Raw genomic sequence first — 16,833 nt, 5'->3', positions numbered from 1 at the left:
CCTTTCCCCCTCACCCATTCTAGTTGATGTACTTTAACTCATGCACATCCTATTAGACGTGGCAGTTTTATGTAGCAACTTGTGACCCCCTTTGCCCCCCGCGTGCGTGTCTGACCTCACAGTTGTATCTCTTGATTGGTCCCCATATATATATATATATATATATTTACTTAATCATTAAAAAGAAAAACCACGACCCAACCAACAACCCAGCGATGGAAAAAACCCCACCCAAACCAAGTTCCCCATGCACTCCGAAGCCCCAACACACATTCTAATAATTTATATATAGAAATATATATATGAAGCTCTTAAAAAAAGAAAAAAGGAAAAAAAAAAAAAAAAACAACAAACCCAACACCCAAACAAACTAAAAAAGAAAAAACCCTTCCAGCGACGAGACTCCGTTGTGTTCGTTTTTTTAACGCGGGGCCAGGAGGAGACCTGCTACGGCATCGGTTAGGAGAGGGCTGAAAATGCGTACCCTGCAGGTGCGGGACAGGCGCCGCTAGGAAGGCCTAGGGAGTGGGGGCCACCGGGAGCGGGCACCGCCCCCAGAAAACGCTGCGGAGCAGGCGGCGAGCAGAGCGCACGCACGGCGGTGGGACAAGACGCTTGCGAGGGTCCCGGAGCGACGAAAGCCTCGGGTCGGCTCCTCCCGCCGCCCGCCGCCGGCGGTTCCGGGGAGGGGCGGAGCCGTTGCATGGCGGCACCAATAGGAAGCGGTTTATCTGCATAGCGCCAGTACCGCGGCCCCGGCCTCATCTTGGCGGCGGCTCCCGCCGCGATTAGCGACGCGGGGCGGTGGAACCGGGCGGGACGGCTGGGGCAGAGGGCCGGGGATGCAAGCAGGAGGTGGCTGGGGGCGAGAGCAGGCCTCGCCGTTACCGCGGGTAGGAAGGTGCGGGAGGGGCCCGGCGCGGAGAAGCAGTCACAATAGTGATTTCAGCTCTTTTAGTATTTGTCCAGTAGGTTTCCCGCCGCGCGGGAAGCCTCACGGAGCGGTGTAATAATAGCGAGCGGTGGCGGGGCGCATGCGCTCTGGGGGGGTGTCGTGGGGCTGATGTTGGGCGGCTTGGAGCGCGCTTGGGCGCTGCTCGTTGCGTAGGCTGCCATGGCGGCGTGTGCGCAGACGGCGGCTGCGGCTCTCAGCACCGAGCAGGCCAAGGGTGAGTGCGGGCGGGCAGCGGGAGGGAACAACGGCCGGCAGAGCTGGGGAGCTGATGGCTCTGTGGTGGTGTCCCGCAGCCGTGCTGGCCGAAGTGATCAAGGCCTTCGGGTCACCCGAGAACGCGCAGCGCATGGATGAGGCTCGGGATAACGCCTGCAACGACATGGGCAAGATGTTGCAGTTTTTGCTGCCTGTGGCCACCCAGATCCAGCAGGACGTCATCAAAGCTTATGGCTTCAGCAACGACGGCGAGGGTAGGGGAGCTGCGGGCCCGTGGAGGGAGCAGCGGTGCTCACAGTGCAGCCTTCCCACCTTTTGTTTTCCGTTTGCAGGGGTGCTGAAGTTCGCTCGGCTGATCAAATCCTATGAGTCGCAGGACCCAGAGATCGCCAGCATGTCGGGCAAGCTGAAGGCTCTGTTCCTGCCGCCCATGACACTGCCCTCACACGGGGCCAGCACAGGTGGAGTAGCCACCTCCTGAGCCTGTGGAGCTCTCCCATCCCACTGCCACTGCACACAGTTCTGGCTGCTGGTGGCCCCTTTCCAAGGTCAGCCCCGGGGATTGGAGCCCTTCAAGCAAGGGACTCGAGCACAATGCTGTATGCCTGCCTGTGTGTCTGCTCGTGAATAAAGAACGTCTTGAAAACAGCCTCGTTCCGCTGATGACCGTGAGCTCGGCGGTGCTCCTCAGGTGTGGGTGCCTGTCCCTGGTGCAGAGGCAGTGAGAGCAGTGCCTGCCTCATGCCTGGTCAAGCCTGTGCTGGAGATTTGAGGGGCCCAGTATGCACTGAGTGCAACACAGGACTGGGTTGAAACAACCCTTTTTAGCATTTCAGAGGTGCTAAGCCCTGTTGTAAGAGCAAGCCTTTACAAATGTGCTATTTGAAACACACTGGGTGGTGTGTACCCAAAGAGCCTGGTGCTGCTCAGCAAGAGCAGGCTGGGTGCAGCTCGGTCACTTTTGCCACCTGTGGCTGTTTTCTGTGCTATTAGCTCTAAAGAACAAGGCAGTGAAGTGATGCTGTGGGGGTTGGGCTTGTGCCATTTGCCTGCAGCCCGAATTGGAACAATGTAAAATTGTATTTTGTGTATTTTGGAACTAAAGAGGGATAAATCTAGTGAGCAGGGTGGTGTTTTGTGCTCCTGGCTTGATTCAAACAAAGGGACGTGAGGCATGGCTGCTCGTAGCCTCTTGCTTTGTGTGCCTGCTGTCTTTGGGAGCATTGAGGTCTCTGGGGAGGACAATGGGGACCAAGGTGGCAGGGCTGAGGGTGAAGAAGGCAGGCCTGGGAGAGTCGAGGGCTGTGAGCCAGGTGTGAGAGAGGTGCGTCCGGGTCTGCCCTCAATGCCTTTCAGTTACAAAACAGGAAGGAATGCAGCCAGTGAGAGCCTGAGTTCAGTGGATAGGAGGCAGGAAGAACAGTCGGTCCCTTCCGGCTCTACCTCTTCCAGCCTGGCCTTGGCATTCCCCCACCCCTCTAATTATTCATTAACCACAACCCAGGAAATGCTTTGCAAATGGTGAAAATGAAGCCTTCCACCTGAGGCTTGAAGTTTGCTTGACTTGGAGCCACCTTCTCCTTAGTCTGCTTAGGAACAGGTGGAGTCTGGAACTGTGCCTGCTTGGATCAGACGCAGGTGAGTTAAGGGAGGTGCTGCCAGCTGCTCTTCCAGAGCCCTGGCACTCGCTGCCACAAGCATCCAGAGGTGCAAGTCCACCCCTTTGTCAAGGCCTTTGATCTCTTTCCCAAGCATGTCTCAAGATACTGTCTGGGTAATCCCAATATTGTTTTATTTTCTTCAGTAGGACACCCTGGTTAAGAGCTGTGGTTCCTCCTCTACCAGCTGCTGTCAGTCCCCCATCAGTGGGGATCTGAGAGTCAAGATCCTGATGCCATCCTGTGGGTGAGTGCTGTGAGTGCCAGGAAAAGAAAACAAGGGTTGCTCATGAGAAAAAAAAATGCTGGCAGTAGGAATGGGGCACGGAAGGGAAATCCCCACATTGTAATAGGAGCTAAAGGACAGATGAAGGAGTGGAGTTCAGGTTGTTACTGGTGCTCCTCCTCAAGAATTTCTTTACTGTGGGGGTGGTGAAACACTGGAACAGGTTGCCCAGGGAGGTGGTGAAGGCCCCATCCCTGGAGACATTCATGGTCAGGCTTGATGGGGCTCTGAGCAGGCTGATTTAGTTGGGGGTGTCTCTGCTGACTGCAGGGGGTGCTGGACTGGATGAGCTCTGGAGGTCCCTTCCAACCCAGTGCATTCTATGACTCTATGAAGAGCAAAGCACAGTTTGCAGTGTCCCGTCCACTGCAGGGACTCTGCTGGCTCTGCAGCTGCAGCATCTCTGAATGACTTTGTACAGAGGTCAGCTGGCTGAGCCCTTAAATCCTGGTTGGTTGTTCACTCACCAAAGTCTTTCAAGCCTTTTATAGAACTACAAACAGAAGACCTTCACCATCAATCAGGGCAGGTGCTTTGGTCTGGAGTCTGCCTTGTCATGGTGTGAGGCAATGGGATCCGTACTGGCATTACAGAGAGAAAGACCTTGGAGTTCTGGTAGATAGTGAGTTCTTCATGGGACAGCAATGTGCCTCTGTGGCCATGAGAGCCAATGGTATCCTAAGGGGCATCAAGAAACGTGTGTCCAGCAGGTCAAGAGAGGTTCTCCTCTCCCTCTACTCTGCCCTGGTGAGACCACACCTGCAATACTGTGACCAGCTTTGGGCTCCTCAGTTCAAGAGAGACAGAGATCTGCTGGAGAGAGTCCAGTGGAGGCTATGAGGATGACTGGGGGACTGGAACATCCCTGCTATGAAGAAAGACTGAGAGAGCTGGGGCTGTTTAGTCTGGAGAAGAGAAGGCTGAGAGGGGGCCTTGTCAAAGTCTATAAATATCTTAGGGGTGGATGTCAAGCTGAAGGGGCCAGGCTCTTTTTGGTGGTGCCCAATGACAGGACAAGGAACAATAGGAACAGGGTGGAACAAGAGGTTCTGCCTCAGCACCAGACCATCCAGACCACACTCCCTCAATTTAGCTGTGAGGATGCTGTGGAAGCTTGTGTCAGATGCTTTCCTGAGATCAAGATAAACCATCATCCATTCGGTGATGCCCTCACCAAATCCAGTCTTATTTTGGAATTGTGGATTCTCTTCTGGGACCTGAAGTTCCTGTCAGATCTCTCCTACCACTTTTCTGAGCCAGTGCTAGACTGGGGCAGTTTTTAGGTGCAGTCTTTGAGGTGCAGCTTGTACAGTTTTGTGTCTAAGTTGTTCCCCTCAGCTCCAGGGCTCTGTGCCTTTAAAGTCTCATTTTTTAACAGCAGTTTTCAGGCAGTGCAGCCTGCAGCTCTCCACATCCCAGCTCATCACCCCTGTGAAACTAGAAGTGTTTCAGAGCGGGGTGGGTTGCCTTTCTAGCAATGAAGTTTAGCTTCCCATGTCTCTGCTCTACTTCCCTTTGCTGTTGGTTTCTGTCCTGGCCATGAGTTTTGTCTTGGCTCTTGCTAGCTGCCTGTTCAGCTTTTTGCAGGATGCCCCAGACCTGGGTGTGCAGGGAAGTCTGCAGCTGCTGGTGCTTGAGCAAGTCTCTTGCTGTTCCTGCTGCCCACCCCATCACACAGGGTAGCTGTGATGGCCCCAGCGAAGTCAGGCTGCTTTGCCAGCTGGAGTCACCTCTTGGCCAGTGCTTCACTCGCATTCTTTCCTGGGACCTGCAGACTTTGAAACCAATGCTGTGGAACAGGGCAGTCCTGGGCTGCGGCTGGAGATAGCTGGGTAACTGGAAATGGTTAGTTCTCCTTCTTGGTGTCTAGCTGTCCAGGCTGACAGCTTTCGCCTCAGTTTGCTCCACTGGGATCCTAAAGGTCCTAGGATAAGCTCTCTTGGTGCTGTGTGGGCCTGCTGTAGGCAGCGCTATTTGTCATGCTCTCTGCCTGCCTTGCTGGGCAGCCCTAACACCACCTCTCCCCCCATACCCATCCCTTTCAAGCTACCACTGCCTGTATCAACCACATCAGAGTGCCAGCCTGCAGCTCTGGGTTTGCATGGTTTCCCCTGTGGCTGTACAGGGCACAGGGGACATTTCCCTTCCCAGAGGGTCCATCAGGGATCTGTGTATGGAGGTTTCAGCTGGGTGGCTGAGGGCAGCCTGGCAGAGTCAAGCTGTGTGGCTGGGCAGCCATAAACCACAGTAGGATGCATCAGTGCCCAGTGTATGCTCATTTGTGCTGCCTGCTGCAGCCTTGCAGGTGTGGGGGTGACCCCAGGCACCTGCTTGTCCCCCTGGCATCACAGCAAGGGCTTGAGAGTGAGGAGCACTCCTGTCTCCGGCCTTTTGGGGAAGAAGAGGAGCAGAGGACACAGAGGACTGCATGTTGTGAGCATGGCTGGGACCCATGGCTTGTGGAGTCAGCCCTGGTGTGAAAAGAAGACCAAGACCTGAGGTGGGGGGGGTGGGGAGGGCAGGCACAAAAGGAGAAGCAGAAGTGTGTGCAAAGCAGCTTGGGGCAGTGGGGTTGATGGCTCAGAGCACTTCCTGTTCCTGGAGCCACGGTGCCTTGCACCCGCCCGTGCCCAACTGTGCTGCGCAGAGACAGATCCAGGCTCATGTCCAGAAGCAGGGGGATGGAGAGGGTCTGGATGGACTGACAGTAGATACCTGGACAGATACATGGCCAGCTCCCAAGAGGTGCAGAAGCAGCTTGGTATTGGATGCTGCAGCACAGACCTCAGACTTCCCTTTTCCTGCCAGCACAAGCTGCTCTGCCCTCTGCATTTTCTGAGGTGCTTTGGTGGTAGCTACTTGGTGCCCTCTTCTTTCACCCTCCACCATGGTGAGGTAAGAGAGGCTGAGAAGACTGTGTATGCGTGCAAGGGGAGGGACCAGGAAAGTAGGACAGAGAAGAGAGGGGATCATCCTGGAAGGCTTAACTCAATGGAAACCTTCCATAGGTTTCCATCAAGGGATACTGGTGCTGTGGTATTCCTCGAGCTGCTGACTGGGGACCATTCTTCACTGTGCCTGGCTTTTTTCATTTCACTTGTTCTTGTTTTTCTCTCCTCTGCTAGGTGGTTTCACCGTGACCTGAGTGGGCTGGAGGCTGAAGCTTTACTGAAGGGGCGAGGTGTCCATGGGAGCTTTCTGGCCAGACCCAGTCGGAAGAACCAGGGGGATTTTTCCCTTTCAGTCCGGTCAGTAACCTGGGCCCCACCTTCTGTCTTCCCAGGGTTTTACATGCACAGGATGCTTAGATCCTCACATGTCCCGTTGCATCTTCTTCATCCTGCTTTATGCCTTTGAATTCTTTCCAAGCTGTAAAGGGACCTGAGCTTCCCAGCATCTTCTAGGCCCTCCCTGAAGCTGCTCCAGGACTTTGTCTCTGCACTCACCTCCTTGCACTGCAATGGTTTGCTCCAGGTGCTTGGCAGGAGGTAATGTAGAACATGTTCTTTGTTTTTCCCAACCACCTCACTGGGCTGCTCTGTGCATCGCCCCACAGGGTCGGTGACCAGGTAACCCACATCCGCATCCAGAACACTGGGGACTTCTACGACCTGTATGGAGGGGAGAAGTTTGCTACCTTGTCAGAACTGGTGGAGTACTACACACAGCAGCAGGGCTCACTGCAGGACAAAGATGGGACCATCATCGACTTGAGATATCCACTCAACTGTTCTGACCCCACTACTGAAAGGTACAGAGACAGCAGAGCAGCTGATGTGTTTGTGAGGAGCCCTCCCCTGTATTTCATGGCCTTCTTTCTGCCCTACCTGCGTTCCCAGGGCAAACCCTGCAATACGTGTCTCCTGCCTCCTGCAGCCCCCTATGCTTTCAACCCCAGGAGTAGCTGGACCTACCTTGACCTATCCCAGCAGACCTGAAAGTAGGGCTCAATTTTTCACTTCTGATCGCCTGTTGCCTTTGCTGCTGCTAAACTGTTGCTAAAAGCAAAGGTTGTGGTGCTAGCTGTAGGTCTGCAGTGGTCTGTAGAGTGACATGTTATGCTGAAGCCTTCAGTCTTGCCCCAAACCTCCTTGGTTATTCTGGGCCTGTGTGACTCAGAGCTGAGAGCAGGACCAGGTTCCCCTGCTATTCCTAGCCTCCTTCCTATCCCTGCTTTGCATAAGTCTCTTGCCACCAAGTTCCTAAATCAAACCAGGTGGGTTTGCTCTTGTGCTGTGCTCTCAGGCTCTCTGATGCAGCTCAGGGAGCAGTTGTGCCTTGCTTTGGGATGAACAGGGCCTCCTTGGGCACCTGGAGACAGGGAGCAGTGTCTGGGTACCCCTCTGCTCACTCTGGGGTTGGGCTGCAGAGGGGCCAGTGTCTGCCCACCCACTGTGCTTTCCACTTGAGGCCGCTGGGTTGTGGCCCCGCAGTTTCCTCCCTTCCTCCCTGCGGTTGGAAACTTCTTCCCCCCAGCCCAGGCTCTTGCAAAAGCTCCTCTCACTCCCTCCCCAAATGATTTTCCATCACGTGGCTTTGTAGAGCTGGGCTCTACAGGGGGAAGGGAAGGGGGAAATGGGTTAACCCTTCCTACCTGTGAAGAGGAGGCCCAGAGTCCTCTGATGAGCAGGAGCGGTCAACCATTCCCGGGAGGCATGTGGTGGCTGAACCTCTTCTGTGGGAGGAGGTTCAGGTAACTGCAATGCACCAGAAGTCACCAGCTGCTGCTTGCAGTGTGTGAGGTGAGGATCAGCAGAGGTTGCTCACCAAGGCATGGTGACTGTCTGCCATGTTTTGCTATCGTAATGGTTCCTAGGTGTTGTAAAGAGGTTGGAAAAGACCTTTAAGGTCATCAAGTCCAACCATTCTCTATCTCTACCAAGGCTGGTGCTAAACCATATCCCTCAGCACCACATCTCTGCCTCTTTTGCACACCTCCAGGGATGGGGACTCATGTGTTGCTCTGGCCAGATGCAGGGGCAAATGCACACCTCAGCTGCTTCTGTGACTGGGGCATGGCCTGGACTCCTTTTCAGTTCTTGGGAGCAGATGGCCCTAGCAATGGGAAGTTCACCATAAACCCCAGCACCACCATGGGCCTCTGTTAGCTGCTTTGTGGGCAGCAGACCTCCCACAGCTCTAACCACAGTGGCTTGGCTACTGAGCACCAGCCTGACCTGGAGTGATGTGCAGAGCATGGAAACAGGGAAGGGCAGTGCAAGCAGGTCTGATGCAACAGGTCCCTGCTTTTGAAATGCTGTTCTCCAGGGGAGATGGCCAAAATAGCTGTCTCCAGCTGCTGAGGTAGCTTCGTTGGAGCTGCAGTAGATTCTGCCTTCATCTGGTCCTGCACATGGCTCCAGCTGGAGATGGGAATGCCCCAGGTCCAGAGGTGTCTGTTTGAATCAGGCCCATTCTTGCTAGAGAAGCCCAAATTCCCTGCCTGACACCAAGCTGGGAAGGAGCAAAGGACCCAGAGCAGGAATACCCAGGGTTGTAGTGGCCCCTGAGCAGAGTAAAGCCTTCACTGGAAGATGAGGCCTTGGATGAGCATTTCCCACCTCACAGCTCTCAATGTTCTGTAGTTTGGAGCTCTAGCTCCTGCTTCCACATGGTGCTGCAGTGAAGGTGGCCCTTCCTGAACTGCTTGGCAGTTCAGCAGTGCCTCCCAGGACCTTCTAAGTGTGGTCCAAAGAGACTGTGAAGCTTGGGACAGGCATGAGGAACTCGAATTTACACAGAGACAGCCTGGGTCACATCTGGAGTTTCTGCAGGGCCAAAAGAGGCCAGGGTTGTCCCATCTTCATCCTGCTTCTGATGACTGTCACCTGCATCCACACTGCTCAGTGTGGTGAGATCCCACCAGCCAGGCACACAAACACACACAGGAGCCTTTGGAGGTTGGAAGGGGCTGGGCAGCAGCTGTGCCATTTGCACCATGCTTGTGTCCCTCTACACCCTGGGTCCAGTCCTGCAGCAAGGCTGAGAGCACTTGGGTCAAGTGGGGGTGCTCCTCACCTGGTGCTGAGAGAGGAGAAGGAGGATCAGACAACTGGATCATGCTTGGTGCTTTCCTACCATGTCCTCTGGTACCAGCATTCTGCTCACTGGGTCCCTTTTACCACAACCCTACCCCTTGCCCTTTCCCTTTCTTGCCAGCTCTCCTCTTCCAATCTCAGGCTTTTCCCAAGATCCTGCTCTTCCCTTGGTTTCCTCCCCTCTCTCTTCCTCCCCCACTCTTCCCCAGTGCTGCTGTCCTTCATTCATCAGCTCAAGGGCATGCACTTGCCTGCAGCTGCATCTCTCTTCTGGACCTCTCTTGTTTTTTCTTAGGTGGTACCATGGGCATCTCTCGGGCCCTGCAGCTGAGTCACTGCTCCAGGCCAAAGCCACCCCTTGGACTTTCTTGGTGCGGGAGAGCCTCAGCAAACCTGGGGATTTTGTCTTATCCATCCTCACTGACCAGCTGAAACCTGGGTCTAATGCCTCACCAGCTGGGGCAAGCAATGCTGCTGGGGCCCTGCTCAAAGTCACACACATCAAGATCATGTGTGAGGTGAGCAGCTGGGAGAGCAAAGGGGCTGGAGTGGTCTCTGCTGATCATGTCCTCAAAACCAAGGGCCCTCTCATCTTGGTTACTACCAGCAGGCTTTCTGAATTTGGATCAGAGTGCTGCCACCTTGCAGATTCCAGCCTGGCCTACCCTGGGCAGTGCTGGGTGCTCAGTCACGGGAAGAAGCAGGGACTCAGTGCGACCAAGAGCTCCAGTAAAGGGAGTTTGTGGTGACAGAGAGAGGAGGATTCACAAGTGAACTGTGAGCTCTTGGAGGGACGTTGCAAGGCCTTAACACTGAGCCTGACAGATGTTACCAACAGGACTGTCACAAGCTGGAGATTGTTTAGTCTGGAGGCTGAGAGGAGACCACATCACACTCTACAACTCCCTGAAAGGAGGTTGGAGTGAGGTGGGAGTTTGGTTTCTTTTCCCTAGTAAGAAGTGATAGGATGAGAGGAAATGGCCTCAAGTTGCACCAGGAGAGGTTTAGGTTGGGTGTTAGATGAAACTTCCTGACTAAAAGTGTTTTCAAACACTGGCACAGGCTGCCCAGGGAGGTGGTTGAATCCCCATGGCTGGAGGTGTTTAAAAGAGGCAGAGACATGGTGCTGAGGGACATGGTTTAGCACCAGCCTTGGCAGAGTTAGAGAATGGTTGACTCAGTGACCTTACAGATCTTTCCTAACTGGGGTGGTTCTATGACTCTGAGTTATCCCATTTCATCCATGTGGGATGATGCAGAGAGCAGAGGGATATTTCAAGCATAGAAAGAAACTGCCCTTAAATGAGAGCTGAGGGCAAAATACCTTCTGTGGGCCTCTGTCTGCTGAGGAGCCAGTTCCCCATGTCATGAACTTGGTGCTCTCAGCGCAGATGACTACTGGGCCTCTCTGCCAGGGGATGTGCCTTTCTAGGTGGCACAGAGCAGTGCCTATGGCTTTGCAGCCAGCAGAGCCTTCTCCCTGAGCACTGCCAGCCGTGTCTCTAGCAGTGTCACAGGTGGGACCTGACGTCCTCCTCTCCTCTCCTCTCAGAATGAACGCTACACCGTGGGAGGTGCCGAAGTGTTTGACAGCTTGGCAGAGCTGGTGGAGCACTTCAAGAAGACTGGCATTGAGGAGCTGTCAGGCTCCTTTGTCTACCTGAAGCAGGTAAGTCCCATTTTCTCTCTTTCTTAGGAATTCTTTGGAGGGATACTCGCTGCTTTTCCCTTGCGTCCTGCTCCTCCTTTGCTCCAAGGCATACAGAGGAGACTTTGCCGTCCAGCAGCACTTCTCTTCCCTCCAACCCATTGTGTTGTCCCATCCCCAGCCCTACTATGCCACCAGGGTAAACGCAGCTGACATTGAGAACAGAGTGCAGGAACTCAACAAGAAGAGTCTATCTGAAGAGACATCCAAGGCTGGATTCTGGGAGGAATTTGATGTAAGAAACTGCTGGGGGACATTATTCTGCTTATTTGGGAAGTCCCTGTGCACCACCTCTTTCTCCATCCTTGATTTGTTCCTGGACACAAACTTCTCAGGTGCCTTGTAAATTCTTGTCACTTTATCTCTGAAAGAAGTCTGTCTGGGACCTGTTCCTCTGAGGAGTGTCACCCTTAAGTGACTCCAGGGAGGTAGAAATGTGCTTTCTCATGGTGGGGGGAATGAGACATCAACACAGTAAGGGCATGGACCTTTGACTTTTCAAGTCTAGGTTTGCTTTCCACTTTCCTGCTCCTCCACAAGCACTCCCATGTGTCCCCAGAGTCACCACTGCTCCTCTGAGTGCCCATCTGCCCTGTCATACGCTGTGACCTTGCCAGGCCTGTGCTTTCTTCTTCTCTCAGAGTCTGCAGAAACAGGAAGCCAAGCAGCTCTTTGACCGCCACGAGGGTCAGAGACCTGAAAACAAGAGCAAGAACCGATACAAAAACATCTTGCCCTGTGAGTCTTACTTCTCCACTATAAAAAATAGACACAAACAGGCAGTGAAGACCCTGTCCAAGTCATCCCTGGCCCTGCCTCAGCCTGCTCTGTCCTCCAGAGTGGGTTACAAGGTGTGCAGCATTGAGGATTCAAGAGATGATGAGTGAAGTCGTAGCCTTTTCCTGTCCTTGAAGGAGGGAGGGTTGCGTTAGACTTGTTAACTTCTGATGGTCCATGATACTGGTACAGAGGTGGGAGGATGGGGTGAGATTGGTCTGACCCCAGAGAAGGAGAGGTGAAAATAGGAGGCATGCTGTGTGCACTGGGTAGCAGGAGTGAGGTGGCATGGGGCAGTGAAGGAGCTTCATGTGGCTGGGCACAGAGCATCTCATTGCTCTGTTTATTCTTTCATTGCATCCCTAGTTGATCACTCCAGGGTCATCCTCCAAGGAAGGGACCCAAGCATACCTGGATCTGACTACATCAATGCCAACTATGTCAAGGTAAGGCTCTTGAAAGGTGGCTGCATGCCCCAAAAGGGGTAGGGCCTGCCTGCTCCTGCAGGCCTCCTGACTTGCCCCTGTCCATACTCAGAACAACCTGATCAGTCCAGATGAATGCACCAAGACCTACATTGCTAGCCAGGGCTGCCTGGACAGCACAGTCAATGACTTCTGGCAAATGGTGTGGCAGGAGAACACGCGGGTTATCGTGATGACTACCCGGGAGGTGGAAAAGGGACGAGTAAGTAGCAGTTTGGAGGTGTCTGGGAGCTGCTGCCTTCTCCCTTTCAACTACTGCTCTGCTTTTCTCCTCCTCCCTGCCTTCTCCTGGTCCTCACCCCAGCCTCTCTGCCCACACAGAACAAGTGTGTGCCCTACTGGCCCGAGGTGGGCAGCACCAAGGAGTACGGCCCCTACCTGGTGGAGAACGCCGGGGAGCACAATGCGCTGGAGTACAAACTGCGGCACCTCTGCGTGTGCCCCAGGGACAACGTGAGTGTGCCAGCCTGGGGCTCCAGCACCCACTGCCCCCAGCGCTGCCAGCTGCTGCAGCCTGTGGTGATGCTGCTCTTGTAGCATTCTTGGATTTGCTGTTCCCACCTGCTTTCAGTAGGAAACACACTGGTGGGATCACCAAGGAGCATGTAGGAGACAGATTCCCTCTGGCTTTGGCCCCAGCTCTCCCTGGGACAGGGGCTGGGGACAGGCCAGGGCTGCAGCTTTACCAGGGGTGTTTTGTGATTATCAGGGCAAGGCTCTGCGTGACATCTGGCACTACCAGTACCTGAGCTGGCCTGACCATGGTGTACCCAGCGAGCCAGGAGGTGTGCTCAGCTTCCTTGACCAGATCAACCAGAAGCAAGAGAGCATCCCAGATGCAGGGCCCATCCTGGTGCATTGCAGGTTGGTACAGGGGCTGGCACTTGAAAGCCTTCTCCATTCCTTAGCTAGGGTGGGGTATAGAAGTTCTGCCTTAGAGCAGGACTTGAGTAATGCAGAGGCCATCCCCAGTATTTGCTTTTTCCTCTTGGATGCCCCCCAGCCAAACTCTTGTCAGTTGAATCTGTGACTCCCTTGTGGCATTGCTGAAGAGCTGCTGCAGGTGCCACATCCCTGGCAGAAGCAGCTGCACTGGTTTCAGCATCTCTGATTGTCCTCCTCTCCTTGCAGTGCTGGGATTGGCCGCACAGGGACCATCATTGTCATTGATATGATAGTGGAAACCATCTCCACCAAGGGTAAGAGGACCCCAAAGCATCTCAGAATGAGCTGGCCAGCTCAGTAAGGCTGTGCCCTTAAATTTAGCTGCAAAGGGATGAAAACCATCAGGTAGCAGTGGAAGAGATCCCTCCACAGCCCTGAGACGGTTGTGCTCTCCTTGCTTTGTGGCAGCTGCAGGATCTCTGTGCACCACATCCACTCACTGTGGCTTCAGCCTTTCCTGAGCTTGGGCTCTTTGTCCAGAGACAGACTTGAAAGAGGCTGAGCAGGAAGGAGGTCTAGGAAGTCCATACAGGAGTGAAGAGTATGGAGGGGGGTGGAAATGTCTTGTCTGACCTCCCCTGTGGCTGTTTTTGGTGCAGAACTGAGAGATTGAGGCAGTGAACATGTCCATAAGTTTTTGTGGTGCCCCTTGCTAGGGCTGGACTGTGACATTGACATCCAGAAGACTATCCAGATGGTGAGGGCCCAGCGCTCAGGGATGGTGCAGACGGAGGCCCAGTACAAGTTCATCTACATGGCCATCTGCCAGTTCATAGAAACCACCAAGAAAAAGCTGGAGGTCATCCAGGTGAGAAGGGGAGAGTTACAGTTCTGTTCTGGGAGCCTAGGCCCTGCATGGTGCTGGTTCTGAGCCCCAGTGCTGTTTCCCAAGCTTTAAGCTAGCACCAGGACCTGAGTCCCCGCTCCACTCCTTAAAATTAAGGGGACAACATTCAGTTCCAGTACCAACCAACCCCTCCTGAACTGCTAACCAGCAGTGAGTTCTAGTGCAATTATTTCAGCCATGGTTTGTAGAACATCTCCACCAGGAACTCTTTTGTTACAAGCTGAATCTAGGACAGGCAAAGACTTTGCCATCTCCTTTCTTGTCTTTCCCCTCCTGGTTCTGCAGTTGCAGGATTTTCTCCTGCTAGCTGCTAAGTGGCATCTTTTCTCTCTCCTTGGGTAGCCACTGGCAGCATCCAGTAGCTGCTGCTCTAAGGTTCTTTAGCCAACATGTGGCACTCAGGCATTGCAGTGCCTCCAGAGATTTGTTGGTCCACTTAGCCCTTCTACAAGGATGCATCTACAAGCAGCATCCTGGCTGCTCATCTCTGTGACGCAGCAGGCAGAGAGCACTTGATCATAGAGTGGCCTAGGTTGGAAGGGACCTGAGAGATCATCTGTTCCAGCCTCCCTGCCATGGGCAGGGGCACCTCTCAACTAGGCTCAAGGCCTCATCCAACCTGGCCTTGAACACCCCCAGGGAGGAGGTATCCACAAACCCCTCTGGGCAGCCTAGAGTGCCACCACCCTGAAGAACTTCTTCTTCAGATCCAGTCTACCCCTGCTCTCCTTCAGCTTCAAACCATCCCCCCTTGTCCTGTCTTAGACACCCTCATGAAGCCCCTCTGCAGCCTTCCGGTAGGATCCCTTCAGGTACTGGAAGGCAGCTCTAAGGTCCCCCTGGAGCCTTCTCTTCTCCAGGCTGAACCACCCCAGCTCCCTCAGCCTGTCCTCACAGCAGAGGTGCTCCACCCTTGGATCGTTTCTTGTAGCTGGACTCACTCCTTATGCTGGGGACACCAGAACTGGAGGTGGGGCCTCAGCAGAGCTAAGGGGCAGAATCCCCTCTCTTGCCCTGCCTTCTGGGCTGCATGAGGACACTGCTGACTTATGATCCAGAGGACTTCAGCAATCCACCAGCCTTCCCTGAGACCCTAGCATGAAGCATGGCCCCTCACCTGCTTCTGCCAGACCACGCTGTCCCTCAGCTTTGCTCTGTCTCCTGTAGGCTCAGAAGGGCAAGCCAGGGGAGTCTGAGTACGGGAACATCACCTACCCCCCTGCGCGCAGCGGGCAGGCCAAGGCGTCGCACAAGCCCTCCAAGTAAGAGCTCCCCTGAAGCAGAGGCCTGCCTCTGGCAAGCTCCCTGATGGCTTCTTCCTCTTGCTCATTTCCCCTTGTCTTTCTCTGCCTTGTTTTTCCAGGCAGAAAGAGGAGGCAATGATTTATGAGAACCTGGGGAAGAAGGAGAAGGTGCAGAAGCAGCGCTCCTCGGAAAAGAAGCTGAAAGGGTCACTGAAGAAGAAATAAACCTTCACTGCAGGTAGCACAGCGGGGGCTTGAACCTGAGCTGGAGATCATGCTCAGGCTGGTTGGTCTTAGTCCTTGCTGGACTAGAACTAGGCCTTCCCCTTCTTCCAGTGCTTTCCAGCTCCAGTGACTTTGTCCCTTTGTCCCCTGCCTCTGCAGGCCAGCGAAGCCTCTTGCTGGCCCTTCATCACTCATCACAGGAAAAACCAATGCCCCTCTTTTACCTTGATGAGATCTGGGTCCCAGACACCTCTGCTGTGTCAGCTTCAGGGGACTATCTCAGCCACAGGAGCTCTGCCTACTGCTGGGAGTTCTGCCTGGTACCATCCCCTGAGACCTCAGCTTTTCACGTAGGGACATTGTAGCTCCTCTCCGCTCAGCTCCTCTGCAAGTCCACGTGAAGCCTCCTCTTTCCTTAATCCTAACCCTCTGCACTACATCCCCTCCTCTCAGGAGCCTGCAGATGGGTGCTGTAAGTACCCCCGAAATTGGTGTCATGGCTGTGGTTTTTCATTTGTAAATAAACTGAGGTCTGGCTGAGGGCAGAGTCCAACAAGGTTTTTGTTCTCCAGTTTCTCCTGGAGTGCAGCAGGTCTGGAGATAAGTGGCTAAGGGAACTGGGGCTGGTTAGGCTGGAGAAAGGGAGGCTGAGGGAAGACCTCACTGCTCTCTACAACTCCCTGCAAGGAGGCTGGACTGAGGTTGGGGGTTGGTTGCTTAGTAACTCAAGACAGGAAGTGGCCTCAAGTTGCACCAGGGGAGGCTTAGGTTGGATATTAGGAAAAAATTTCATTACTGCAAGAGTGGTCAGGGATTGGAACAGGCTGCCCAGGGAGGTGGTGGAGTCACCATCCTTGGAGGTGTTCATAAAACATGTAGGCATGGTTTAGTGAGCATGGTGGTGTTGGGTTGATGGTTGGATTTCATGACCTCAGAAGTCTTTTCAACCTTAATGATTCACAGAATCACAGAATGGCTCAGGTTGGAAGGGACCTCAGAGCTCACCTACTCCAACCTCCCCACCATGGGCAGGGATGCCTCTCAACTAGACCTGGCTGTGCAAGGCCTGATCCAGCCTGGCCCTGAACACCCTCAGGGAGGGGGCAGTGATTCTCAGTCTACTCCTGGCTTCACTTGCAGCCCTGCAAAGGTTTACAAGAATGGCTCTAACTTGATTTTCATCACTTTCTGCAGCAGAGAGCTGTCACCAATGAGTAGTGGTAAGGTAAAGCTGAGCACAGGAAGTCAGGTGTGACAAACCCAGGTGCAGGCTTTTGTGCTTCAGTTTTGGCACTCAGAAAAGTCCCTTGTGCCCCCAAGTCCGTGGTGGTGACCAAGCTCAGCTCAGGGTGATTTGTAAGGGCTGTTTCAGCTCTTGTGCCTGCCTGCTCCTGCCTAGGCACCGCTTGGTGAAAATCAAACTTCACCTCTCTGCAGCAGGTACCCAGT

The 16,833-nt window shown here is 54.1% G+C and overlaps 2 protein-coding genes and 1 non-coding gene across 4 annotated transcripts; all 3 read left to right on the top strand.

The window, feature by feature from the left end:
- The first annotated feature begins 851 nt into the window (after nt 1–851).
- On the top strand, nt 852–1,809 carry C14H12orf57 (chromosome 14 C12orf57 homolog). Of its 2 annotated transcripts, none has more exons than XM_054386861.1 (3): nt 852–893; nt 1,249–1,425; nt 1,504–1,809. In XM_054386861.1, the coding sequence occupies exons 2-3, from the start codon at nt 1,302–1,304 to the stop codon at nt 1,650–1,652; spliced, it is 273 nt and encodes a 90-aa protein (XP_054242836.1). In that variant the 5' UTR covers nt 852–893; nt 1,249–1,301; the 3' UTR covers nt 1,653–1,809. The 2 variants fall into 2 exon arrangements, with proteins under 2 accessions (XP_054242836.1, XP_054242835.1); XM_054386860.1 differs by lacking the exon at nt 852–893 and adding an exon at nt 1,103–1,169.
- On the top strand, nt 938–997 carry LOC128971560 (U7 small nuclear RNA). Its single transcript, XR_008489241.1, has one exon. It is a non-coding gene; the product is annotated as a U7 small nuclear RNA (small nuclear RNA).
- Nucleotides 1,810–3,047: 1,238 nt separating the features above from the next.
- Nucleotides 3,048–15,384, top strand: PTPN6 (protein tyrosine phosphatase non-receptor type 6). The gene is made up of 15 exons (XM_054386534.1): nt 3,048–3,076; nt 6,241–6,363; nt 6,672–6,866; nt 9,449–9,671; nt 10,706–10,822; nt 10,983–11,096; nt 11,503–11,599; nt 12,005–12,084; nt 12,176–12,325; nt 12,445–12,576; nt 12,833–12,987; nt 13,255–13,322; nt 13,725–13,876; nt 15,083–15,177; nt 15,279–15,384. The coding sequence occupies exons 1-15, from the start codon at nt 3,063–3,065 to the stop codon at nt 15,382–15,384; spliced, it is 1,821 nt and encodes a 606-aa protein (XP_054242509.1). The 5' UTR covers nt 3,048–3,062.
- The last annotated feature ends 1,449 nt before the right edge of the window (nt 15,385–16,833 follow it).

The sequence above is a fragment of the Indicator indicator genome, chromosome 14 (assembly GCF_027791375.1).
Source record: "Indicator indicator isolate 239-I01 chromosome 14, UM_Iind_1.1, whole genome shotgun sequence".
Classification (NCBI taxonomy): Eukaryota; Metazoa; Chordata; class Aves; order Piciformes; family Indicatoridae; genus Indicator; species Indicator indicator.
This window is presented reverse-complemented; position numbering and strand designations above follow the sequence as displayed.

Bases quoted from the DNA above. Each gene is read 5' to 3' on its own strand.
- C14H12orf57 (XM_054386860.1), top strand. From the start codon at position 1,115: ATGGCGGCGTGTGCGCAGACGGCGGCTGCGGCTCTCAGCACCGAGCAG. The intron at 1,170-1,248 runs GTGAGTGCGGGC...GGTGTCCCGCAG, and splicing joins CAGCACCGAGCAGGCCAAGG to CCGTGCTGGCCGAAGTGATC. The intron at 1,426-1,503 runs GTAGGGGAGCTG...TTCCGTTTGCAG, and splicing joins CTTCAGCAACGACGGCGAGG to GGGTGCTGAAGTTCGCTCGG.
- PTPN6 (XM_054386534.1), top strand. The intron at 6,867-9,448 runs GTACAGAGACAG...GTTTTTTCTTAG, and splicing joins TCTGACCCCACTACTGAAAG to GTGGTACCATGGGCATCTCT. The intron at 11,600-12,004 runs GTGAGTCTTACT...TTGCATCCCTAG, and splicing joins ATACAAAAACATCTTGCCCT to TTGATCACTCCAGGGTCATC.